Genomic DNA, 27,534 nt, shown 5'->3' on the forward strand with positions numbered 1-27,534 from the left:
TATTATTATACCCAAACACGTACAACAATATCTTTCTGGGCAGACAACTGTTATTTGCACAAACAAACTCAACGTTGCACTCTCCTTATCCACTGAACCGATTTCATCATGCAGCAAGTTTTTAGATCAGAAATTGTTCTTGAAAGTAACTCTAGTTGACAAAAATATAAAAAGTCCAACTTGAGTGAGTTAATCTTTTGTTTATACCACATTCAATAGACATTGACAAACCAAAAAAATTGTATTATTAAACAATATTCGACTTTTTTTATCTTGTGTGCTGTATTGAAATTTAATCTAACCGAGAAGTGTTATAACTTAAAATTTCTATTTAATACTAATTGTTTATGTATACGGGGAGATCAATTCTGTCAGCACATTATGTCATTGCAGTTCTTTAAGTGATATAATATTAATATATATTATATATATTTTTAAAACCTTTTTATTTATGCTATTTTATAATACGTATTATAAAATTACCAAATAATGTTCATCTGGTTTAGTATTTTCCAGAGCGCTATCAACTTTTAAACATAAAACTTGTAAAATCAAACACAGGCCAAATCTTTTATATCTAATATCTTATTAAAAATCAAATTTCTCAATTAAAAAAATAAAATAAAAATGCTAAACAAATTTATTAATCTCTATGTATAAAAATGTATTATGTATGTTCGAACATACCAGCTCTGAAACGCCTGACACAATTTCAACCAAACTAGGTACCCGACATAATAATATTATAAGTATTATGACTGGTGAAGTATTAAGTGAAGATGGAATAGGGTGACATGTTAAAAATAATCTAAAACTACCTATATTGTGATGACAAATCCATAGTTTTGTGAATAAAATATAAATACCTAGGGAAAGTCGGGTGAACCCAAGGGTACCCATAGGTAAAAATTTAGGGTTATCATTTTGTAATGAATTTTTGGGGTAATTTCTCCCACCACTGTCCCCTGGGTAACTCGGCTAGTAATTTTATAACGATTAATATAAGACTAACGAATTATGTAGAAAAAAAAAAACAAAGCATTTGAATAAATCAGCTAAACATGGGGGTCTGCCGTGTGAGATTTAATAGTTTAACTCCTTCATTCATCGAGGGGCTCATGGAGATGGCGCGACCCGTAACCGCGGGACGGTGCGCGTTTGGCCGGTAGACAGCGCTGCGTTTGGCGAGGCGGAAAAAAAACTACCGCCGCCGCTGCCGTCCGTCGTGCGTTTGGGCGCGCGGTGTTGCCGGACCGTTGCGCGTTAACAGCATTTTCGTTTACTACCATACCGTCCATTAGTACCGCAGCGCCGACCGTACAGTGTGGACCGCGGTTATTGTCGCGCGTTTTTCGTCACCGCCGCCGCTGTCGTTGTATCGGTTACAATATTTATCTTTTTGTTTTTCGAAATTATTTTACCTTTTATTTTTTTTACACCGGACATTGTGTGTGTGTGTGCGTCGCACGCGTATAACAAAAAAAACAAAAAAAAATAAAACATATATACACATAATCGGGGTTCGACCGTATCGGTTATATTGTGAATAATAATAGTAAAATATATATTGATAAAAATACAATATTATATACCTACCTATATATTTTGTTTTTAAATGGTTCGTTGCGGCCATCGACGTCGCCATGTCTCGGTCGCCGCCAGCCGGATGATGAAGACCCAAAGGATCACCGCCGGCCTGGACTGTTAGCCGCAGGATAATAATATTATTATACACATTTTTCTCTTTCTCTCAGATATAAATATTGTTTGATTTTTGAAATCGTTCGCCACGATCGGTTTATCGAGCCCGGATGCCGCTGAAGCCGTCGCGACGTTTAATTTAAATTAAAACGATATAATATTTATAAAATTATTTTCAATTTTACCATTCATATTCCACGACTCGAACGTCGTTTTCGTTAAAAATAGTCAAGTATCCTAATTTAATAAACATTAAACTAATCTGAACCGCCATGGTGCTTTTCGACGACCTGTTCGGTTTCCCGGCCATACCCAGGTGCCTGAGGCCTTTCTCCGCTGCCAGGGGTCCGACTTCTGTAAGGGGCACCATGTCTTGCACGAAGATCACCTCTTGTCTCACCCTAGTGCTGTTGATATGCTTCGAGACGGTTTTGCTGTCGACGGTCAGCGATTGTACCAAGTCCTTCACCGTACACTGGAACACGTCCAATTCAATGTGAGTAAAAAATTTTAAAAATCATAATAATTTAAACATTTCTATCCCAACATATACAGTCTTTATTGTTTTATTTTTTTTTTTTTTGGGAGGGGGGAAAGGGATTTTACCCCAAAATAATACAGCCGCACGTCGGTCGTGTTTGTACCCCAGTATTCATAGTATTGGATGGCTCACTGCTAATGTGTGTTTTGCATTGCACTGGGTACTCGCCGGCCGGTCGTCATTGACCATATTTTTATAATAATAAAATAACGATAACAACAATATAATATTAATACTTGAATAATTATAGATACCTATATGTATTTTCATACATATTTTGTAGTCGCCGGTTTATTTTTAAATGGCGAACAACGACGATGTGATAGTAATAAAACTGCTGTGATAGTGTTAGCATTTTCCACCCTATGTGATTTTATAATAGCGTTATAGTAATACGAACGGCTATTATACCGTTTTCGTCGTCGTTGTCGTTGTTGGTGTTATCAAAAAACATGTCGTGATAAGGATTTTGAACGCGCGCGGTACACTTAACGTCATGAGGAGGAACCCGTGAGAAACAATGAAACCAGTTTTTACACATACAATACAATACAATATTTCAACGTAACCGGTAAACCACGTTATTTATGGGCGTACTCTTTAAGGTGCATTATAATATCGTGTACATAATATATTATTAAAGACACGTTATAATCGGGGTACATTGGTGGTAGGCAGGTACGCCCAAGTAATTATTATTGTTATTCTTTTGTGCGCCGGACTAATGTCTTAGGTATGCGATAATTAAAAAATTACATTTTTCTTTACCGATTTCCAGTATTTACACAGTCGACGCCATTACAGGTAACGGTGTGTGTGTGTGTGTACCATATAAATAGTTTAAAAGAGTAATTTCCGTGAGAAACGCCATTCATCGGTTTGTAGGTATGAAAATAGATTTTATTTTTAACATATTATCATACCCGTTTATTAAGTCGGTTATAATATTCTTATTCTACTCGTCGGACAGTGTCCGCCTCGAGTCATAAGGCTCGCGTGCTAGCGTAATATAATAATATATGATATTATTATAATAAATATGGGAAACTCGTGGAAGAGACTGAAATATCCGACCTGACCGCTACCGAGGACATAGTTTTTCCGGTGCCAGATACAGTTGATATTATTATTATAATAGTACAATATTATGTTTGACCCGAAGCTAAATAAAAGAAGAGTCCTCTGGGTTGGTTCTTAGTAAATCCTCGGTCTCGACTGCGGTCGGATTTGCAGGGATATAATAAATAATAATATGGCGTTTGGCGAGTTCATTGTTTGCCTTCGGGACGCAATCCCCGATAGGTTTTTTTGTGGAAAATAATAATGTTGTTGAAGTAAATATTATTAAAAATGACATTATCTCTGCGCGTTTCCCGATGTAGAAAATATACTATTATGTCCGGCCGTTGGATTTTGCAAAACTCCGGTTTGCATCCCATCGGTTCTTATTTATCAATAATAGACACTTAACGCATGTTGTACACATCATGTGTTGCACTTATTACAAATAAGAATGTCGGTTAACGGCGCGCGCGCTATTAAACGTTTGTCGTCGTCCGGTCTAATAGTTTAAAGCATAATATTAATAATACTAATTTCTCAAAATTCGTTTCGGTTTTCCACTTTTTATGGCCTCGTCCGTACTTTTTTTTTTGTAGTCGCATAAAAAATGATTATCCGTCAGTCCGCGGTTTTATATTATTGAAATCTCTGGGCCGCGACCATAACTGCTATACACAACCACACAGGATGAGGATGAGGATGTACGGTTACAGACTTTTTAATAACCTATACCGTGTTGGAGTATTGTAAATTGGACAGACGACCTAAAAAAAAAAAAAAAACAACACGAGGAATACAACTTGAAACAAATGAGCGTCGTTATCGTTGTGTCCCGGCGTTCAAACCCTATCGTCGTGCGATAGCGTTTGAACGCTTTTCTGAAAAGGGTATTCATTTTCAAAGTGATAATTATTAATTTATATGATAACATTAGCGACGGATCTTCGGTGTAGGATCTCGTCGACACAAATAATTTAAACCGCCCTATAATGCGCTATAACGCTTATATTAATGAGTTTAATGATGTTCGATGTTATAGTGAACTGTTACTTCAACATCTATAGCATAATGCACAGTAGACACGGAAATCAAATAACTCTCAGAACACAGTCAAATAAATAAGGGTATAAATGTATTCGATAAAACCTAATAATTTCAATTGAGGTTAAGTGGCGTGGTGGAATAATTGCAACTTTTAGAGATAGTGCGACTGCTAAGTAATAATTAAATATAGTAAATTTTGATAACCACCTGATTTTAAGGGTTATAACATAAAATAAATTCTAAAAAATATTATTTTATATAAAATTATTCAGCTGTACTCATCCCATTCAATTAAAGCTACTCTTCTTCACCTTCACCAGAATATTTCATGGCTAAATTTTAATCCAATCGACAAAAATAATACAGCTAATATTAAATATTTTCAATGTAGTGCCTTGAAATGTTACTTAATCGTGTTTGGCGTTACCTAACCTGACTGACCTAGACTTGTAAATCGTTTTTCGTCGGTTTCTCGGTCGTGCAGTTTGGTTTGTTCTTGCATGTACCGTTCTTAAGCGCGGTCGGCGCTATCTTAGATTCTCGTCATTTTGTAAACACTTTTAAAAGTCGCATTTTCCGAATGATTGATCGCTCCAAAAGACATTACCCTATACCGTCGCTTCGATGCAGAACTTAAACAATTTGAAACTTTTGTTTTCGCATCAACCTCGTTTAGGAGGTCACTTCGGGCTAGCTGTAATGACCGCTTAAGTCGCGCGGCCCCCGTTACAATACTTACAATGTGTTATATTAGTATAACGTGAAAACATTGTAGACTAGTTTTTTGCGTTGCAGACAGGCGGTTTTCTTTGAAACACCACAAACCCAGTGCCGGTATTATATTAATTATATTCCAATAATATGATAATGATGATGATGATGGCGGTACAGTAATGTAGCGTATCGTTTATAGTGTAATTTTTATTTTATTTTACCGATAAGTAACATTATTCTCCGACCGACTCGGTGCATGCACGGACGTATGTATGTTCCTATACTATATGCACGTGTGTGTGTGTGTGTGTGTGTGTAACCGGTTTCTTACGATCCGTTGGTTGGAGAGTCAGTGTGTGCGCGAGGTTAACCTTGGGAATTTGATGAATGTTCATGATTCTTCGGTTTGCTCCTCCTTGTGCACCATAGTCCATACACCGTATTATAAGAGGTCTCCGGCTTCGAGATAATACAAGCGGTATATATAGAGAAAGAGAGTATGACTTTTTTTTTAAATATATATATATATATATATATATATATATATATACCTACCTACCTATCTTTTAGAACGTTACTGCACCCACCCTCATTATTCTTCACCTTCTTCTTCCTTCCGTCGCTTGTGTGTGTGTGTGTGTGTTTGTTATGGATCGATAGGTTTTCCGTGATAAGACCGGCACCGGCCGTGATTTATATTTATACTTAGCCGAATATACTTACCGGATTTGTACAATCCATATAACTCGATGTGTTTATAGAGGTACCGGTTGGACGTCGAGCCGTGAGAAAAATGCCTTACTAAAACGCTCCGAGCGAAAAATAATACAACTTTTTTCAACTTCATTTATAGAATATACTTAGGACGATATACTTATAGGAGATCCCTGTGATAAGAAAAATCATTTTCTGCTATGTGAACAATGCAATGAGATGAAATGCAATGAGATCTACAAAACTGTTTGGCTTGAGTGTGTGCAACCGCTGGGTTTTAAACAATTTGAGTAATTTTGTTTGAAAAAAAAAACGATTTTGTTAAGTCCACTGTCGGGTCACTCGGTTTTTACCGTCGTCACTTAGGTATATACATGCATAGTATATTAATACACGTGTCCGCCCACCGGTTCGGGTTTAGGGTGGACACGGAAGACGTCGACTGTGGCTGAGAATTGCGTTTTGTGCTATGTCATAACAATAATAATGTATACATAAAAAAAAAAAAAATAATAAAGCACCGACGAATAAGCCAGCCGCAAGAAGAGGTTTTGGAAAACGATGCTTGAGACGATAAATATTCGTGAATTTTTTGTTTTATACATTTTATTGCTACATTGACAACGATGGCACAAGCTTAGGCATTTTTTTCGTCTTCTTCGGGACAGAAAAAATTATTTTTATTTTTTACGAGGGTAAAAAAAAATACGAAAAAGAATCCGTTAGGATTATTGTTGTAAGTATTACGGCTTGCAGTTGTATGATATAAGTTTTATTTTAACGACCCGGCAAAGAGTTGTCTGGTAAAACGCATCTCGTAAAACGCGCGTCCGACATTCCCATTCGCCTATAAAATATAATATTATACTATACTTAACGGACTAATGCAATTTACATGCCTTTATGCCTGTACTGCTAACGTATCCGAACAGATAAACAATGCCTATCACCCTTTCACTGTACATGTATATGTAATTGTATTAAGCACACACACAAATAATTAACCGAATTTTTTAGTTGCCGCCAGCCATTGTGATTGTTTGGGTTCTCTTTAGCCCTTTTAGCTTAGTGCATAATGTACAACATTTGCTGTGTATATTGTAAACGGATTATTGATTTTATTCGGCAGGCGTACATTGTACTTACGTTCAACACATACGGGCCCGTTCTCTTTTATTATTATTATTTGTTTAATCGTTTAACAGTACACGAGGTTAATTTTGCGCAGATCTACACTTGCTGTTTAAATGTGTTGTGCTTTTTACATATGTTGTGAGCAGTTTACTGGGGGCCGCTTCCAGAGAGTTGCATTATTTTCATAATCCATTTAAATTGTACTCTGTTAAATAGAAATTTTTCATCCGTAATCAAGTTAATGGAAGGGGAGGGATCGATTCGGACGAGTAAGTCTTTGATGGATCTAACTGGCCATCGTCACCGAAAACGTCCAACGGTTAGTAGGACCCGATTGAACCATCACCATGCATTACATAGCTCCCTCTTCTTTTTAAACTTATCATATTATTATCCTTTCTTGTCTCTCCAATGTACGTACCGCCGAGTAAGGGCCGGGTCACCAGTTTAGTGTTTTCGATCGTCGATAGGAGATTCAGCGATTTTTCGCCGGGAAGGGTCTAAGAGTTTTCAAGGAAAATAAGAGATAATGGAATTGAGAAATGAAAAATAGTAAAACGGATAAGACGTGTAAGAGGTTAAAAGAAATGCATAGTGGAGGTAAACCAAAGAAGAGCATGATGGGCATTATCATCCTTATGATGAATAAATAAAAAAAATAAAAAATGTTTAAGATAAAAAACACTAATGTGAACGGAGTAGACAAATATGGGATCTATCCTGCTTATTCATATATATAGTGCTTTTAGGTAAAACTGTCCTAGTCAACCCCCTCGCCATATTTTATACGGCTGGAACACTGTCGATTTTCTGAAGCGTATGGCTACATCGGTTCGATGCCCAAAGATATTTGTGAAGATATCCGATAGTAACTGGGGCCTGGGCTAAACTACAAAATGATGCTTATCGTGTACTGTGTACAAATTGTCGAGCCAAAGGCGCATATGGAGAAAAATCGGTGTATATAAAATATGCATACAGCAAACCGACACGGTTGTGTCCTACGCTGCTGCTGCGGGCGGCACTCGAGTGCCGCTGTCGCCGGAGGGGATGTTTTTTGGAAGAGTTGCCGGTAGTACGTTTAAGTGTCAATGCGTCGTCACCCTTTTTTTTCGTCTTCACCCCCGAGCATGCACTAGAGCGATAATTGACCCGCCGGAGCCGAGGGTGGTACCCATAGTGGTAGAGGGTAGCTGGTTTTGTAAAAGTTTTGCATATAAGTTTACCGTACTAGTGCCCCGACTAAACCTAATGCTACGTTTGACGATTTTTCAAAAAAACATTTTTTTTTATATATTCATTATTTGTATAAGCTGGTTTTGTATTCGTATTTTGGCAGTTTGAACACAATATGTATTTAACAGAATTTTTTTTCTTAACGAAAAACACACACAAAGGTTTTCTCTGGTTAAGAAAACAATAAGAAGCTGATTTTTTTTTTGCTCTTCCGTATGAGATGCACCGCCGATCGAAAAATAACTTTTTTTATTTTTTCTCTTTACAATATAATAGGATTGTAACTGTAAACAGATTCAAGTATATTACTTGTTTTTTTTATGTCTGTGCGACCTCCGTTTTTTGACGTGTTATGTGTTGAATTAATTTTGTCACCTTTCTCCGAATATAATAATTATATCAAAAGTTATAAAAGTTATAGTAGAATTTTTGAGAATGGTTTTTTTTATTTGTTTAATTGACCGGTTATTTTTTAATTTCGCTAAAGTTCCGCACGTCTGTATCATAACGGGTTTTTTCAGTTAAAACTTTTTCTGACTGTTTTTTACTCTACTACGTTGTATAGCAATGGAAAATACAATTAAAAAATGTGTGAAGTGAAGAAATTTAATATTCAAACTTTTAGTAAAACGTGGAGATATGTTTTAAACCGTAGCCGGGTCGCGTGCATTTAAATAAATTACTCAATATAGAAATATCTATAAGTACATTATATAACGTTACTATATGTAAATTCGTTTTTGGTAACTGAGACTAGTGTGGCAGCCTGTGTGCGTAAACATTGTAAGCTGCGGAAGGAAAAAAATTGAACTTAGTAAAATGTGCTATCTAAAGACCGCAAAACGTTGACTTTTTTCATATATTCGGAATGCTTATGGAAAAAGTAGAATTTTTTACTTTGACTTCAAAACAATTCTCACATTTTACTAGCATGTCCACCTTTTTGGCAAGTTGTTATATTCAGTTATACTCTTATACATAAATATCGGTATTATAAAAACCCTATTTTTACCAAAACTAACATAAATGTATGTATCTTTGTTTTTTTTTACTTTATTGCCTAATATTAAGTGCTATGTTTTTATGGGAAATCCTGGACGCGATGGAGAAATAAATTCTAACATATTCTAAAGTAGTGTAAAAAAAAATCAACCAGATTTCTAAGTCATCTTATTTTAAGTTATGCAAAAATCATGTTGCATTCAGAACAATCAAATCAAATTACAGCACAGTGATATTTGAAAAAAAAAATATTTCTCGCTATCTTTCTGTTTTATATCCCATCTGATTATATTAACGTTACTTCTGTAAGTATGGCTGTGTCAGTGGTGCGTGCACCAGCTCGGTAGTCGTTTGGGAAACAAAATTAATCTTAGTAGTAGTAAGTCCAGTGTGTAGATGATTATTAATACGGGTCGACGGTAGATCCGAACGGCGATAACACGGTCACTTGTATTGCGCGGCCGGCAATTAAAATGGGGATATTTTTGGTTTCTTAATTGAGATAATAATTTAATATTAAATAACGTATTCGTCCCGTACAGAGAATATCAGTCGTGGTGAGTAATAATCGTCTCGATCGTTGTTGGACATATAAAAATCCGTGATCTTATCGGTTTAAATTAAAATTTTTAAAAAAAATGCGTTTACCATACTAAGACCCAAAGTTGTCGATGACGTCGACGAGTGGTCGCTGGTATAACAAGTACACTTATTGCTCGGCTATAATACTCGACAGGTCTAAATAACAGCTGTAGTTAACGCGTCATACACTACAAAAGACTAAAGGTATGCGCGTAGAAAAAAAAGATAATACCAATAAAAATCTTTTTTAAAAAAAGGCAAATTCAAACGTGAATATCAACAAAACCATACTATATCCGGTGTCAATTTATTTTGATTTCAATGCATAATATTATTAAATAGGTTTAGGCTGTTATGTAACTTAACCAAAGTAAATACTATAATTGATTTGGTAATTTTACTCGAGGCTATTTGGAAAAAGTTGTACATTTCAGCTGTCTTAACTATTCTGCCAAACATATACTCGTTAACTCATTAATTATCATCCTGTAAAATATGACAAAAATAACATTTACACCGTTTACACCTGATTTTAACCATTTGTTGTATATAAGTGATATTATTAGTAATCACTAATCTCTAACTCGTGTTGATGAGTTTTCCAAAAATGTTTATTTTATTAAAATTTCATCTTATGCAAGTAATAATGTCAACTCCTAATACTATACAGTATGTTTGCAACTAAGAGTTAATAAGCATTGAGTTCAATTCATAACTAAAATTTACTTATTAATGCTTAAATTAAAACCCAAGAGTACCAATATCATTAAAAACTACACGACGTTATATTTATACAAAAACTTTTAACTATATGTCATTGTACTTTATTTGTGATTTAAAAACAACTAGACGGGCTAGAGATAATCCGATTTCAGATTTGTATATTGAGCTCATTAAAACAAGCTTAAAAAGTTTAGATTGCAAAATAATTGTCGAAGAACCGTATTATTAGTATGCGAGTTTTACATAATATATTCGTACTACTTAATATTGTTGTTTGCTCTGTTGCACCGAAATAAAACGCACACAAGATGCACTTCAGAATTCTTTGAAAACAATCTCTGCCATACGACGAGTATGTACATTATAGGACTAAGTTTTACACCCGCGAAGCGTAAACAATAGACACACTATATATTATTGATAAAGTATATCCATAACTATATATATAATTATATTTACATAACTATAATAATATGTAATGTACTGTGGCATACTATACTTAATACGCGTTTGTCTAATTTGTCATTGGGCGAGTAATAACAACGATAATAATTTTAAAAATCACTACCGTTATTATGATGTATTTGAAATGTGTCATGTGTGAACACATGATAATGTACACAATCGATTAATTCTATCGATACAGTTCAAGGCTCTATCTGCTCGACGTCGACTGGAATATTATTATAATAATTATTGTTAACGTACAATACCGTTTGACTGTTAATTTGTCCAAGATAATTGTAATAATGTGGTCGATCATTAATTGCCTCTTAAGCGTTTTTCTATGAAATGTCGTTTGACCGATTCAACGCTTAAAAATATATAGGGTGATCCATTAACGTAAGACACTCGATTAGTGACGATATATTGTATGGATCCATTAACGTTTTCCAGAAATTATATTTTAATAACCAAAATTATTATCATATTAGCCTGGCAAAATTGCGGGCGTTTGGATTAAAATGAAATGTTATGTGTTTTTTTTTTTTTTACTAAGACGAAAATGCTAATCGACATCGCAATTTTCAAATGGAATTTAATGATTATCAGTCATAAAATATTAATTAAGCAAATAAAATCTAAGGTTTTTATTATATTAAATTCTAATATACTCGTGGCGTTATTTATTACTTTATTTAAAAGCTATTTAGCAGTTAATCCTCTATAATATAGTCAGTTTTACTTATAGAGTAGAATTTGTACAAAAATAAAACATAGGGAAATTTAATACCGTATGAATATATTAGTTCAATGATTAATAATAATATAAAGAAACTACACGAGTTACAAGGATGACTTCGTTTTAGTTTATTTACATTTTGTCATAAGACTATTCTGTACTGTTTAACAAAGTATGGTATAATTAAGTATCATTCCGGTGGTGTTTTTTCTTTATAAAAAATCTCAAACTCAATCGTCTCGCTTTCTCACGGATAAAAAAAAAGTGTTATAAATTAGGGTAAACTATTTTGATGATGGTCGTATCGATCAGCGGTTTATTTCTCGGATGGTCGACTTGTAGGATTAACGATGTTCCGTTTACAGTTTAATAAAAAACAATAAAAAAACGGTAACGACGGACGTCAGGTAGCCACGGTTACCACGGTGTCTGGGCGGTATAAAGCGTCTTATTTAAGTAAGCAATAATATTATTGTCAAAAAAAAAAAATCCTCGGCTTAAACGACAGTTTCCTTGCACCGGTTTCTTCTTCGGACCGTCCCGCTACCTACCACCCGCAATCTCCACCTCTACTACTACTCCCAAGACCTCGTGTCCTTTTAGTATTATTATTATATTATATTGTGTTCCTTTCCACGTTTTACACACCCGGGATCCTCGGTCTGTGCATGATGGTCCTTCGACGGGTACATATATATATATATATATATATATATATATATATATATATATATATATATATATATATGTGAACCGAGTCTGTACCTATATACGGTCTGACCTCGGCTAACCTATACCCCTGCACCCCAGCAACAACACATACCAGCTGCATACCTGCGCTGCCAACCTCTCTCACGCCGGCACTCACCCGCTATATAATATATACAGTATGTATGTATTTATAATAATATCTGTATACATAAGAGACGTGCGACGTACGCTACACATAATACCCGTATATTACTACATAATATATATATATACACAACAGCAATGTCACTACTATGTTATTATTATTATTTCCTAGGTTATTTTCTTCCCTTTACCTCCCCAACGTTTTTTGTTTTTTTGTTTATATACGATTTATAGGGAACACGTGAGAGCCGCCGCTGTCAGTGATACACACTTGCAGCATAATAATATCATCATAGGCACGATAATGTCACACAAAACGGATATCATACGATAATTATACAGTGCCCCGTGGAGAGAGATACGAAATTCCATTAATTTTTCTTTTCGATTCGTCGCCGAGGCGACGTTAAGTCCAATATTTAAGGTACTGTTATTATTATCTGTTATTACTATTACTTCCTTGTATATGATGCTCCGGCGTGTAAGCACGAGCGGGACTTATATAATCCACATACGCACATTCATACCGTAGCACGGTTCGTTGGTGGTCTCCGTACGTAGAGGTACTTCATACGTGTGGTTTGTAGGTACTGGAAAGAATTTTTGTTTTTTAACATTCGGTGTTGTGTAACAACAGAAAAAAAAATTGATGTATTTGACGTTAACATTAATTATCGACGTCGCCAACATTTTTTTAGCTAATTCGACCGAATTATATTGGCGACACACGTTTTTTCACCTTCTCGGAATTAAAAGAAATATTTAATATGACAGTCCGACGGTGCACGATTGTATTGCACCGACGCGACGAGCTGCATGGTGGTTAAAAAAAATATAATAATTGTTGACCGTCAGTCCCTATATCGTTTGCATAAACAGTCACCGAAATCTAAAGTTACACTCCTTCCACGCTTAGAGCTTGATTGATTTTGGAAACACCAAAATTGACACAATAATTAGTGTGTTTTTGCCGCCTCTGCTCTAAACATATCTAAGAGAACTCGAACTCCACAGACATCTGTCAGTGTTTTATTTCTCAACGTTTCAAGTTTTGAAGCTTTTTCCGTTCATGTATTCAATGGTTATGAATTAAAAACACACATAAAATCCTATTGAGTAATTATATGCTTGTTTGAAATGTATATGGTTTTCGCGGTGTCTTATAGCACACACGTCCTTATTTGCACAATAGTATGTGAAGTGGGTAAACATTACCAAACAGTAAAAAAAAACTTGCTTGAACGCATATTTATGGATTGAACCCATCAAACATATCCGTTACACTCGTCGAATTCCATGCCTTGGGTTTTTTTAGTATAATTCTTGCGTTTACCGGATATTTATTTTAAAAAAACTTCTATTGTCTGCAATCGGCGTTTAACATGTAGGACAATAAACCAATAAAATTCGAAGGATGCGCTTTTGCTATTGTTTATAGTGTACACTTTACCACTATACACGTCGGAAATGCTAGTGGTATTTTTACAAGTAAATAACACTTGGCCGGCAGTAATATGTGATTTTCGCATTATTTAGTGACCACTTTAAACAACAAATATGGAGATCTGATTAAGATGCAAAAACTAGAACTTTAACTCAAATAAACTACAAATTTAAACTATCTTCTAGAGAGTCCAAAATAAATTTTGTGTTATACCTACGTCAGAATGTTACAGTGCCTACAGAATCTACAACACTAAATTTTTAATCAAACTTTCCTCATAACTAAGAAACAAATAAGTTTAAAAATTAAAAGTTTTGTAATTAGAAATACTTAATACGCATTTACCATTAAAGTTAATTGGCCAATTTAAAATTTCTTCTAGTCACATGTGTAGCGGATATCGCCTATATATTATGCCCCCCTAACCGCCTTTTCATACGGTTCGTAAATTACATACAAGTGAATTGCTTATCTATAAACAAATTCGTGTTTCGGTCGTTTTTAGTGCATAAACTTACAGTGTTTAAGCTTGAATGCGAACCTCGATGATTTTTTTATAATAATAAAAAATAAATAACGTTTGCGCTTTAGAGTTTATGTTGTTTTCTTTTCTTTCGCTGGTCAGATACTCTTGGCAGGCCCCTGACACTGGTAAAAGTTAACATGGGGAAGATACTTATCACGCAAAAACGCGACGACCATCTTTTCTTAAATCTACACCACTATAATAAAATAATAAATAGATTTTACAAAATGGCCGTCACTTTTTCTTTGTCTACATCGAAAGTGACCCTTCTGCTTTCATCTATTTTGTGCTCTTGGCGCGTGTGCTGGCCGGGAAGTTTGATACGGAAATCGTGTACTTACGGTTTTCGGGGCGAAATTAATTACACCGAGTGCTAGTAAAGCCACTCTGGTACATTGTAGCTCTGATCCGTAGCGTGTCTCTCCCCAACACTGTAGTGATTATTTCCTTGGCGCAAGCCGGGGCCGTGTAAAAACGCCTGTACCTTTGCCCGGTATATCCAGAACAAAATAAAAGAAGAAATATTAATCCCGCCGAGAGTTGTTGACGTGTACCGCCGGAAATCTGGATTAAGTCGAATCCCCGCACCTGCCAAACTAGACCGTATCTACTGTGTTAATAATCGCTTCTCCTCTCTGCTCGTGTAAACACACTGCATTGTATATCCTACAGTAACTATACTACTATAGGTATGGAAAAAAAGGCAACGCCGACCGTTACCGCCACCAGGTGCTCCCGAAAATCCCGCCACCGTGAAAATAGCTTGATTTTGCACTTCATTCACTGCACTGGTGTATTTATTGTAGTCGGCCAACATATAGTAATCGTTTATAATACTATATACTTTTATTCGGAGGGCATATTACAATATAGGTAGGTACTCAGCGGGAGATCATCGCCACCGCCGCCGCCGCCGTCACTTCGGCTACCTTAAAAATATATTTTAATGTTTTATTCATCCCCGTGTCGTTGTTCTCTCGTTTGTCGTTGCATTGTGCTAAAAAAAAAAAAATTAAAAAGAACCGGTTTTCACACGCCGCAGAAGTCTTGACACGGGTGTCAGCCGGGTTGGCTTTTTTGTTTTTGTTTCATGTACACAGTACACTCGTTTTGCGTTATACATATCTATCTAGTTTTTTAATATTGGCGAAAAAAAAAAATAAAAAATAGTTTTTCAAGTAGGGGACAACAAAACGTTTGCCGGAGAGAGAGACTTGTCGAGATACATCAAAATAATATGCCCCGCTCGACGTCGTGAACACGCATGTGACGCTGCTTTATTATGTATGTAATATGTGTGGTAGGTACAAGTGTGTATACCGGGTGATCCTTTTAACGTATGCCACTTATATTTCCGAAACAAAATTTAAGGAGTGAGTGGATATAAGTGTTAAGTGACATTTTTTTCTAAAATAGTTTTTATCGAATGAATGACAGTGTTGTATTACACGTTTTAGCAAAATATTATGATTATTTTCGGAAATTCGCAGTTGGTGAAGGTGCTATCAAAATATTATTATTACTTTGTAAACAAATACGTTGACTATAATATTATCTAGTGAAAAGTTTTGAAATTGTCAGTTAACACCTTTATCCACTCACCCCTTAAATTGTTACAAATTTATAGTTTTTCTTTATGAAAACATATTTATTTATGTTGTTGTACATTATCATAGAGTTCCCAAATATTTTCCAAAAGCCTATCGACTTTTAAAACTTAAATGGGAACGTATGTAGGTACATGTATTTAATTCCATTTTTAAAATAATAATAATTTGCCGAACATTTTGGCTGGTCGATAATATTTTTTAATGTTATTCAATTTTAGGAACTCTCAAATACAACTTGCAATTCCATAAATAAAAATGTTTCTTTAAGAAAAACCGTATAAAATTAGTGTCTCACGTTAAATGAATCACCCTGTATGTATATGAATATAGTGTGTTGTTAATGCACACGTATATGACCGAGTGCACCGATGCATAATGCACTCAACGACGCGACGGTAGAACAAAAGAGAAGCGTTTTTTAAAAAAAAAATTTTATCACCCAGGCGAAAAGAGGCGGACGCCTTTAGGCGTGGTCTAAACGAGCTCAACTCCCCCCTCCCCTTCTCATTTAGCCGCACACACGCGTAGTGATTAACTCGATGCTAGTTTGCGAACACATCAGTCACTTCCCCTGTTTTTCCCCCATTTCATTCCACAACCCCGGGCTATATAGAGATATCATTTTATAATATGCTAGACTACAACATTATGCAGTAGGAATTTTTCCAATTAAAATTATTACAGCGCCCGCGTCAAAGAGATAGGTGTCCTCTTTCCTTTTGACCGTCTATGAGAATATACGTTACACGATGTAAAAAAAAAACGTGTACAACACGCATGAATGCAAGGATCTGTGTAAATAAGTACATTTTTTTCACACTATATTTGTCTCGGCTCATAATCTATTCGAAAACTAGTAAATAAAATTACATAGAAAAAGTAATGTAAACTCGTGTAAACACATCAATAAATAAGAAAATATCTCCATCTTGTGTTATATTTATTTAACGTAGATTTACGTTTCCTTAGTTAGGGTTGTGTTTAGCAATGCCTATAAAATATTTAACAGAAGATTCGCAGGATCGTTTCAGTTGACACAAGAAATAAAAATCAGTAACATCATTACTGGCGGTTTTTTAATCATTTATTTATTACCAGATTAATTTTGTTAAATTAAACATCAAACATCATCACTATTTAAATTTACTACTGCCAAGTTGCATAACCGCCCCTGAAGTAATACAAATGGTGTCGGTCAGACAAATGTTCTCTCTTACTCCAGACATATAGTTGTCTTTATTTTTATACTATTCAACTATTTCTACTAGACCAAAAGTTTACCTCTCCCACCTGTAAATCTGATCTATCTTACTGGTTTTGCCTATTATTTGTCATTTTCCTCTATTCATTATACATGCCCTTGGCTTATGATTGTTCCTGCTATTATTAAGGCAACCTCTATACTCATCCATTTTGACGTCACTGCCATTTGTCTATATTATTCTATGTCCAACACACGTTTCCATTTGTCATTGTTGGTTTCACAACAGCTTTACTATCTAATCAATCATGATCCATACGATTGGATCGTTCAAATTATTAATGAAACGTTAAATCGTTAAATATTCCTGACCGAGTCAGTTTTTCGACCACTATAGCTTAAAGTGGCTACGAACAAAATCAAGAAACTACGTGGGAGGCGCCGATGAGCGATCATATTAATGTATATATATATTTTTTTTATCTATTATAAGGCGTGTGATGTATCGATGATATTTTACAATTATAATAAAATCTAGCTCCAGTTATTATTAAGTGCGTAGCGTTATTATTATTTTTTCGGTCCGTCTTGCGCCTGTATAGTAGGTATAAGAGTAATAACAAATGCGATTGTTGACCCGCGGGTCCGATAGCGCCTCCTGGTAAGTACTATAAATATACAATCCGACGTCCAACGCAATTACATAATTTATAATCAATATACGGACTCGGGACTCTATATAATTCCTTCGGATCGTGTGTAAAGTAAGCCTCGGTCTGTATTCGATTGCTATATTGCATGAACATGTTAGAATATTATTATATTTATCATATATATTTTTATTTTCTTCAAAAAATCACTCGTAAATCAAATCGAAAACTAATTCTAAGCGATATAATATGTACGTATGTATGTATGTAGAATACTGCCGGCGCCCTCGACGCGGCCGCGGTGGTGTGAAGAGGCGTTGTTTTTTATGTTAATAAAATATATTACAAATGTATAATACATAAATAAGTTTTTGTCGGTCTGGCGAAAACATATTATACATATGTGTATACACATGTAAGTCCGTTGCCCAAGCGTGTGTGTCCGTTAGAACGGAACCGCCAATATTCGGAATCCCGAAAATAAAATAAAAACACACTAGGTTACAAACAACGAGAATGATACTTAACAACGTTGGTATAAAACAATTTAATTAACGCTCTGGGAGCTGAGGAAAAAGATTAATTTTATGAAAATGTATAACGTGGAGGGGGTGGGGAGGGAACGCGTTCCGGGCGAAATTTTTATTTTATTTTTTTATAAATAATATTTTATTCACGAAGGTTTGTAGAAAGAAAAAAATACATATGTAAAAAACGACTCGGACCGCCATCACAGATTATTCAGCATACGCCGCTACTGTGCGTTTTGACCGTGGAAATTCAATACACACAGTTTATTCGGGTTTCTCGTTTGTAATTCGATCGGTTATCTCTGGAAAAAATACCTTGTATGTATATATTATGTATATTATGTGGAACTATATAGGTAAATATTATTCGGTGGCGACACACGAAAAGCAGCTACCTGTGCTCGGTGTCCATTCGGTATAGTAGACGGTATATATAATATTATTATAATGTAAGCGCGTTGTTGTTTCAAACGGGGTAAAAACAGCCAATGAAATTTATTTTTTCCATTCTCAATTGAATTGTAGGTATTAATTTTTTTTTTATGGCAGCGAATTCAAAATATATGTAATCCATCACGTTCGATATACGGTTGACTGTTTTTTTGTTTTTGCTAAAAACATGAGGGTTGGCAAAATGTATATATTTGTATTCACCAAACAAAAATGAATTGTTTTAAATAAAAAAATATTTTTTTAGAAAAAAAAACATATATTAAACAGAATGTTTTGTTTGCAAGCTTAGTAACCTCAGCTTATATTCAGGGGCAGAGTGTCCGGTCTAGAAATGCATAATCAGTATAAACCTAACCTATCTATTGATTTAGAATTTTTTTTTGTACCAGATTTCCTAAAAATTTAAATCAGATCTTAAATGTTTTCTAATACTTTATCATATCTAAATGTAAATATCTATTATGTAAATGCAATATCTAAATATTTTGAAAAAATATTTAAAATTTAATTATTTTAATTGATCATCTAAATATAATAGGGTAGTAAAAATAGATATAAATAAAAAATACATTCAACTGAAGAAGTAGTAGAACACAAAACGTTTATTAGTCTTTTAGAGTAACAAGTATAAAAAAAACTATCCATTTTAGAAGTAAAACAGTTTTTGTTTTACATGTTTTGAGCCAAATATTTTTGAGTATCCTGGATAAAGTGTAATTTCTCAGCTTGAACTTAATTTCCAAACAGCCTCTGCTTATATTGCTTGGAACGTTAGCCTAATCCTTTTGTGTGCTATTTTTTTGAGTGTCAGTGGAGCGGTCAGTCGTATTTCTTTGTCGTTTTTTTTATTTTAAAAGTTTATATATATAAATCCATTTTGTAAGAAAATTGAGAGTTATAGGTCGTTGTTGTGTAATTTTTTTTTTTTTACAAATTACAGCTACCACCATACATTTATATCAAAGAGCAATACGGGTGTCTCTTCGGGGTCGTCTTTGTCGCCGCATTTCACACGATAATGGTTTTGTATTGTAACCATTACATGTTATATATATTTTGTACTGGCCATATTATACACAGGTATATTATATGGCGATACAACAACTGCATTCCTAGGGCGGCGCTGGAACATCGGCAGCTGGTCGTTCATATATATTATTTATGTATATATATAGTACAGTTTATGTGCATTGAGTAGCACTGCTGAAGCACGGCCGTATATGTCAAGACCAACGCCTCTAGCAGTAATCCCATTTGTTAAATTGTGTTGTTTCATTACTGTGTAACGTGGTTTTTGTTTTTTCCATCAATTTCGACCGAATTAAAATCGTTTAAGATATCAATTGGTTTTCGCCGCACCTTATTTGCTCATTCTATGTTTAATGTGAATTATATACTACTAGCGGAAGCGGCGCACATAGGATTGATCGCCTATGATCGGTTCATCAATGTAAAGGTGTGCCGTTCAAATATCCCATGGGTATAGATATTGTTATAATCCTGGCTTGATCCCTTCCCCTTAATTACCTACATCGGCGATGTGAAAATCATCACAATTTGGTTTTGGCCAACGCCGGAACAGTTCTAAAAAACAGGTTCTATGTGCATCAGTAGTATATTATAGTATCGTGTCCTTTATAGGGGTCGTAATAACAGCTAAAACAATTATCGCCGAAGCCCGAAGGTGTTAACTTCCTCTAATTTCCCACAAACACCGTGGTGTATTATTATATAAAATAAAAATATAATTGTTATCGCATTCGTTTGGTGTACCAGCCATGGGAAAAATAGAGTTTTTAAACTGGTGACAAGACACGATACAGACAGGATATCTACAACAACATAATATAATGACCGTATAATTATATTTGTATGACGTTTGTTATTTTAACCCAAACCCCGTTGTCGATACATACTCGGCATCTCCAGTTAAGCCCGTCTGGGGTAGGTATGTAAGGTATTTGATTTCTCTTTTTTGTTGAATCACAATGCGTTAATTTTCGAAATCCAAAACCTTATTTTGACAACAATTCGGAACAGACCGTCGAACGTCGTCGAGAAATAAAAAACATCAACCATCCAGAGACGGTCCTGAAATTCCAGGTTTACCATGGACCCATTAAACAGCATAGTACGCACTTGTACGCCATATTTTTCATACGAATTTCCTGTGGACTTGGGGAAGAGGAGAAGTAAGAAGGGATTGCCTGCCCTCGTCAACTTGAGCACATAATATATAATATATAAACGCCTACACAAACATTATTATAAATGTGTATAGCGTGATCTGTACCAGTTTGACTTGCCGTGACGCCGAGAATGGTATGTTTTTTTTGCCACGCTTTTTACATGTACTTACCCGAAATGTGTAGAACGGGCGGGAGGGGTACATTGAGGGGAGGGCCCGTATATTTTAATAATATATAATGTAATTGAAATAAAACGATACCGGAGCACGTATAAAACGGGTAAATACCTTCTCGACGGTGGCCGTCGTCGCCTGCCAGCAAAAAAAAGTGTACTTATACAAGTATATATTATACATAATATTATACACGCGGCCCTATCGTTGATTGGCGTGTTCAACACCATTAAGAGAAAAAATAATATTGTACCCAATAGCCATACGCTTGGTGTACAACGTAGCTTCAGGGCGTATACTTAAGCGCACATGATACACTGTACAGCATATTCCACGAAAAATCAAACGCCATTGGATTTGCATTTTGGATTTGTATGAATTTCTTCAAAAACTAGTTTCTCGGAATTGTTTTCCACTTTTGATCCCGAAACGTATCGAAAGATACAAATAAAGTACACAAAAAAGTCAAACGCCGAATGAGTCGGCACGGAATGTGTAACCAATATGCGTATTATAATACATTACTATGTATACAAAATGTGAATTTTATACTTGTAAACCTTGAGCGTTGTCTTGATGGAAAACAACGGCTTAACTTGTTTTTCTTTTTAAACCGAGATTAAACTTCACCCACCCCCCACTAAAGCCGCCAGACAGGGTGAAAACTACCGGTGGCGGCAGTAATGGTAATAATAATAATAATAATTAATATTATTATTCTATGGGTCCGACGACGGTCATTATCGCATACCGGATAAACATCAGCAAACAACAGCAGCATTCGACGGTGGCGCAAATTATTTCTCGATATGGAAATTGTTTTCCTCCCTGTCTTGCCGCTCTCCTGACCGTATTATTATAATAATACGTTAGAAACGTGTGCCGCTGTGCGTGCAAGCCGACCCGAAAAGGGTTGATTGAAAATTTGAATAATTCCTCGTTTAATGTAAATTCTCGCGGTCGGTCCGTGAACTTTACTCATACCGAGCTAGCCTTTCATTGCGTTACTTTTACTGATATACCGTTGTATAATATAGGCTATTATGACTTGGCATTATGTTTGGGCACAGGACGATTTCGAAAAGGTTAATATACAATATTCGTTTTGCTTTCTAAATGTCATCCTTTATTTTTTATTTTTAGTCCTCAGCAATGATCCAAATTTTCAACCTTATTACACGCTACTGCTATTCCCCGGCTATCGACAAACAACAGTTCTATACCTCCCCAAGTGGGCGAAAGATACACACACACACTTCCGGAAGTCAGAGTGCGCGTGTAAGCGAAAATCATAACGCGGAAGTGACTCTCTCCTACCCTCTTGGCGAGATGACTAAGTCCTCGTCCACCCTAAGTATAAATCTTCATTTTGACTAATTCAATATTATTTAAACATATAAATATATAGCGTGTGTCTCGCCCTATGCGATTCGATGGCACGAGGGTGGATCGCCCGAAAACTAGCGCGCGCCGCAAAAATCAAAAACCCTGTGTATTATATGTACATATAAGAGCTTTTTTTTTTCAATCTCATAAATTGCTTTTTACGTACTAGCTCTGCAAACGCGGTTTTTAAAATAATATTTCACGGGCTCTCTCGCGCGCACATAGAATGAGGGCGTTCGTTTTTCTCTATACGCTAATGTCTTGTACGCACGTGTTGGTCTGTGGGCGAAGACCCTCAAGAATAATTTTCCCCCCTCCCCCTATTTTGTGTGTGTGTGATATTGAAATCCAATACTGGACCGTCCGTCATCGGCGTGCGATGGTGCCAACAGCGAAAAACGGTTTCATACTGCAACGATAATATTATTATAACGACCGGAGATTATTATTTTTGGAACTAATTTAGTTATTCAAATCAAAACCAAAAAAAAAAAGTAATTGGGATTATCGGGCGTTTTCGTCGAGGAAAAAAATATTTTGATAAGTTCTATACGTTTACTCGTCTTATAATGTATGCGTATAATAATAAATATGATATATTATGTTATGCATATCGTGTCTTTGTATACAGAGCGTAGCCCGCGATGCTTAGACAGTGCGTGTGTGTGTCATCGAACCGTGATGATGGCGACTGTCGGTTGCAGTGGGGTGAGCCAGCGAGTTGGCTGTAAATAATATTATGCTTGTGTATGTGTGTATATAGTTCTCTGTACATTTAGAAACAAACCGGTTTCGCATCCACACATAAACAGTAGACGGCCCCGAGACCGACGCTGGTGTAAGTATGGGACGAGGAGATGGCCGTAGTAATGATTGTCGGTCGAGGAAATGGTCTAAAAAACACTATTGAGCTAACCTAAATAATTTTTTGCAATTATTTGTAGAAGTCTAGTCGGGAAACGAGAACGTTGACCGATCAGCTGTGTACCTACAGAAATGATTACAATAATAAAACTTGTAGTAGGTACACTCTAAGGCCTAAAATTAAGACAACGTGACTTTATGGGGATGTTATATCTTGCGTCTAATGTACTCTTCTAGATTATAAAACGCAGAGTTTGTCTACTATTAAGTACTCGTTGGCAAAGTAGTTTGTTGTAACACATTAGTAAGTCCAGTTTTCCTTAAAAAATATTTGGCCAATAATAATGGATTTAATACATTTGGTATATCTAGTGTTAAACAAGAGACTGGAGTAGAGGCATGTAAAATCTACTAGTGATAGAAATTTGGTAGAAATGTAGTCTAGTCAAAATGTTAGTAGATCAACTGAATTTGAACTAATTTACCAAGTTTTTGAGTTTTTTATGTTACCTTGGCTATGCTTAGCTTGGCGCTTGCACATGTACCATGTACCACTTTGCTCATTGGACATTTTATTACTAATTAATGATTCTGTAGTGCATAGATCGTCTTACACTGACTCAACTGGAAATAACGTGATTTCGACGGTAACGATGATAAAGATCATTGGTAATGATTTTTTTTATCTATGGAAATATCGGGTTATCTAATAACTCTTGGTCAACGTTTTTATGTGTAACACGTAATAACTTTTCGCTAGTGCTGTGCTTATTATAAAAATATCCCGGCAGAACGGCGGTTGATAAAATAAAATATAGGCCTTGCTGCTGTAACTATAATTATTATCATGTTGCGTGCACTTAATGTCTGGCGTTCGTGTAATAGCATTATTTTTAAAATTGAATTTGTAACGGGTTTTGGGGTTATCGATGTGGTTTATAGTGTACATATTTAAATGTTATATATTTGTCAAATTGAGTCCGTTTCTAAAAAAAGCATAATCTGTACAATTTGGAAAAGGTCGTGGATAATAATTATAATAATATGATAAGGAATGATGCAAGAGTTTGGCAAATTATAATGGATAATATATCGTTTATCATAAAAATTAAACCGAGTCCAATAACGTACATAACAATATATTATATTGGTTGGAATTTATATAAAATAAATAGCATTGATAAAAATTTAATTGGTTTTGTAATTTTATTCGATTTCTTTTCTAAATAACCAATTCAATTTGATATAAATAATTGCCAGTAAGTTTAAATTGGGTTTTATTTTTTTCGAGAAGTCAACGTTGATCAGTGTTGTTTGAACCTAAATATTTTCTGGCCTGTGGACTTTTGTTCTTTTGTATTTCACGTATATTATATATTTGTTAGCTAAAAAAAAAAAAGGATAGTTTACGGCTTTCATTATTAAAAAATAAATAAAATGTACTCGGTATTAAGTGCAGTCCTCGGATACGATCTGTTTGCAGTGAATAAATTGTGTTTTATTGCTGATGCTTCCTTCGATTTTATCTCTTGCAAAATGCAAATAACTCCTCGGGTTATGTAAATTTGGCCAGTTTCTTCTTCTTCTTTTTTTATTATTATTATTTAAATGACAGAAAAAAAAGAATTTTTAACGAATTTGTTTGATAAGTATAGTTGTATTTATTTTTTTGTAGTGTAGGTATATTATATATAAACTAAAATGTATAAACCGTGTCGACGGTCGCGGTGTTAGAGTATAAAATACACATATTTAATTTTTTTTTTTTTTTTTTGTTGAAACGACTATGAATTTTTTTTAAACATTACCTATTAACATTAACTATTTGTCAACAAATAGGAGCGGCGACTTGTCTGCCTAATATATTAATACCTCCTTATTAGTAAACGGGTGGACGACAGTCGAGCACTTCTAAAAAGTTTACATTAATAATTATAAAAATATATATATTATAACGTGAAGTTTATCTAATTATCATACATGTTATACTAGCTACTTAGTGTATACTTTGAATAAATCATCTTAATATATTTGATTTTAACAATGTATTACGGGTTAATCATCGTCCATCGATGAGCTATAATTTTATTTTATTTTTTAATTGATCTACAGTTAACTTTTGTTGTCTGGAATTTTCATACGGGTGTAATATTTTGCTTTTCAAGTTTATTAAAAATTTAAATTGATTCTTTTTTAGATTAGGTTTGGATTTAAAAAGACACGTCTTGAATTATTATAGCTAAACTGATTTGGATCAACTGTCATTATAGGCTTCACACTCTTGTGACTGTTCTTGTGAAGATTTCTGTGCTGATAAGTGATAACGGTTCGTTACTCTAAATTACCATGTAAGTGTTGTTAATGTCAGATTGGCCGTGTTGACGACCCATCAGGGACAATTGTATAGTTATTTAATTATATCTTCTTGTTGAATTTTAATTAAACATTATCCAATTATGTTAATGACAGGCGAGCTCCTTTTAAAAAGGTATACTAGTTAGCTATCGTGGCCGACAAGATACCAATAAAGGTACATTCGTTCTTGGGCAATTAGTGTTTTACTACTAATAAGCCTTTTAACAAACACACGTTATAGTCTTTTATTTCTTAAGGTTATGGGCACGGATACCTTTTATGTACATTGACGACAACACGGCATAGGGTTGTTGTTGTTTCGAAAATCCGGTTGGATCAATGTTCTCTACTGTATTTGGTTTTTTTAGCCCATTGCCATTTTTAATATCCTTATAATAGGTAAAAGGATTTCGCTGTATATTTGTAAGACACTGTGTACCGTTATCAGTAGTGTTAATTCGGATACTCGTTTCGACCTGTCAGATTACCGTCTTGTACTTAAGTCCCGAGCGTGTATATTAAATATTATTATAAACTTATTATTCCCACGGTATTTTCCATCTCAAAATTCAAAATATTTATGATGTATTTTTTTAAACGGTAAACGATCGAATATCACAGAAGTACCACCGCGTTACAATATTTTTATATTGAAGCTTTGTTCTTGAAAAAAAAAAATACAAGTCCCACACTCAACTTCTTACTTTGTACCTCGCTCGTTGTGCGTTATCCGATTTAAGACAACAAAAAAAAATGTTTATGCCATAGAAATATTGTCTGGAAAAGTTTTTTATTACCACTCCGGTCGTTAAGAACGCGCGCACACGCGTTATTAAAATATATCACGACAGTAACTCGAACTCTGATCTCGTTCGCTTAGCGTTTCCCGTTAAGTGTTCGAAAAGTTACAATAATAATATCACGGTGATCATAATGATCTTATGTTATATATATATATATAACATATATATATATATATATGTACATATATATATATATATATACATATATATATATATATGTATATATATATATATACATATTTTTTTTTTTTTTCTATATATACACGTGTGCGCTCATACAAAGTGTATATGGGATAAAATTATCCACGGCAAAACGATCTGTCTACCAACTTTGCACGACCGATGAAAGTTTTTATCGTTATTTTGCGTCTGAAATAGACTAGCATAATATTATTATGTGCTTGGTATTTGGTAGGCGGTTCTTTTTAAATTTATATACCTGACACAGTGTCAAGTTTACAGCTTCATCTGCCATATGGATGCGGTCTTAAATGTAATTTGTTGTAGTTGTCGACAATAGCCATCGATTTAATGTCAAAAGGTAATCGTAGTTTTTATGTTACTTTTTTTATAAATTAGAAATACATTTAACTAATTTAAAAAAAACTTAAAGCTGATTCAAAGGAGTTTAATGTAGGCAATATTTAAGATAACCAAACTGCTTTGAATCCCTTTTGATCAAAAGCTGGTATTTTAGCTTTCATAGCAAAACTCTTATAATTTATTCGAATTAGAAATCCGTTTAATAAATACACTAGGGAGTGACTTCTACGAAATAGTTGTTTTTATTAAATTCTACAGTAGCTCATTGAAAAGTTTATTGCCTCAAATCCGTTTTTGTGACTTAAACCGCCTCTAG

At 34.7% G+C, this 27,534-nt stretch overlaps 1 protein-coding gene across 1 annotated transcript in view; it reads left to right on the plus strand.

Moving 5' to 3' along the window:
• The first annotated feature begins 1,288 nt into the window (after positions 1-1,288).
• LOC126836595 (ephrin-B2) overlaps positions 1,289-27,534 on the plus strand; it is a 163,888-nt gene continuing 137,642 nt past the window's right edge. The window contains exon 1 of the mRNA XM_050570149.1: positions 1,289-2,197. Coding sequence (XP_050426106.1) covers positions 1,974-2,197 — 224 coding nt within the window. The 5' untranslated portion in view covers positions 1,289-1,973. The remainder of the gene's footprint in view (positions 2,198-27,534) is intronic.

Source organism: Adelges cooleyi, unplaced genomic scaffold (genome assembly GCF_023614345.1).
Source record: "Adelges cooleyi isolate 19-005CV unplaced genomic scaffold, UGA_ACOO_1.1 ACOO_flye_CR_arks_rails_tigmint_CR_PRNA_247, whole genome shotgun sequence".
NCBI classification, from domain to species: domain Eukaryota; kingdom Metazoa; phylum Arthropoda; class Insecta; order Hemiptera; family Adelgidae; genus Adelges; species Adelges cooleyi.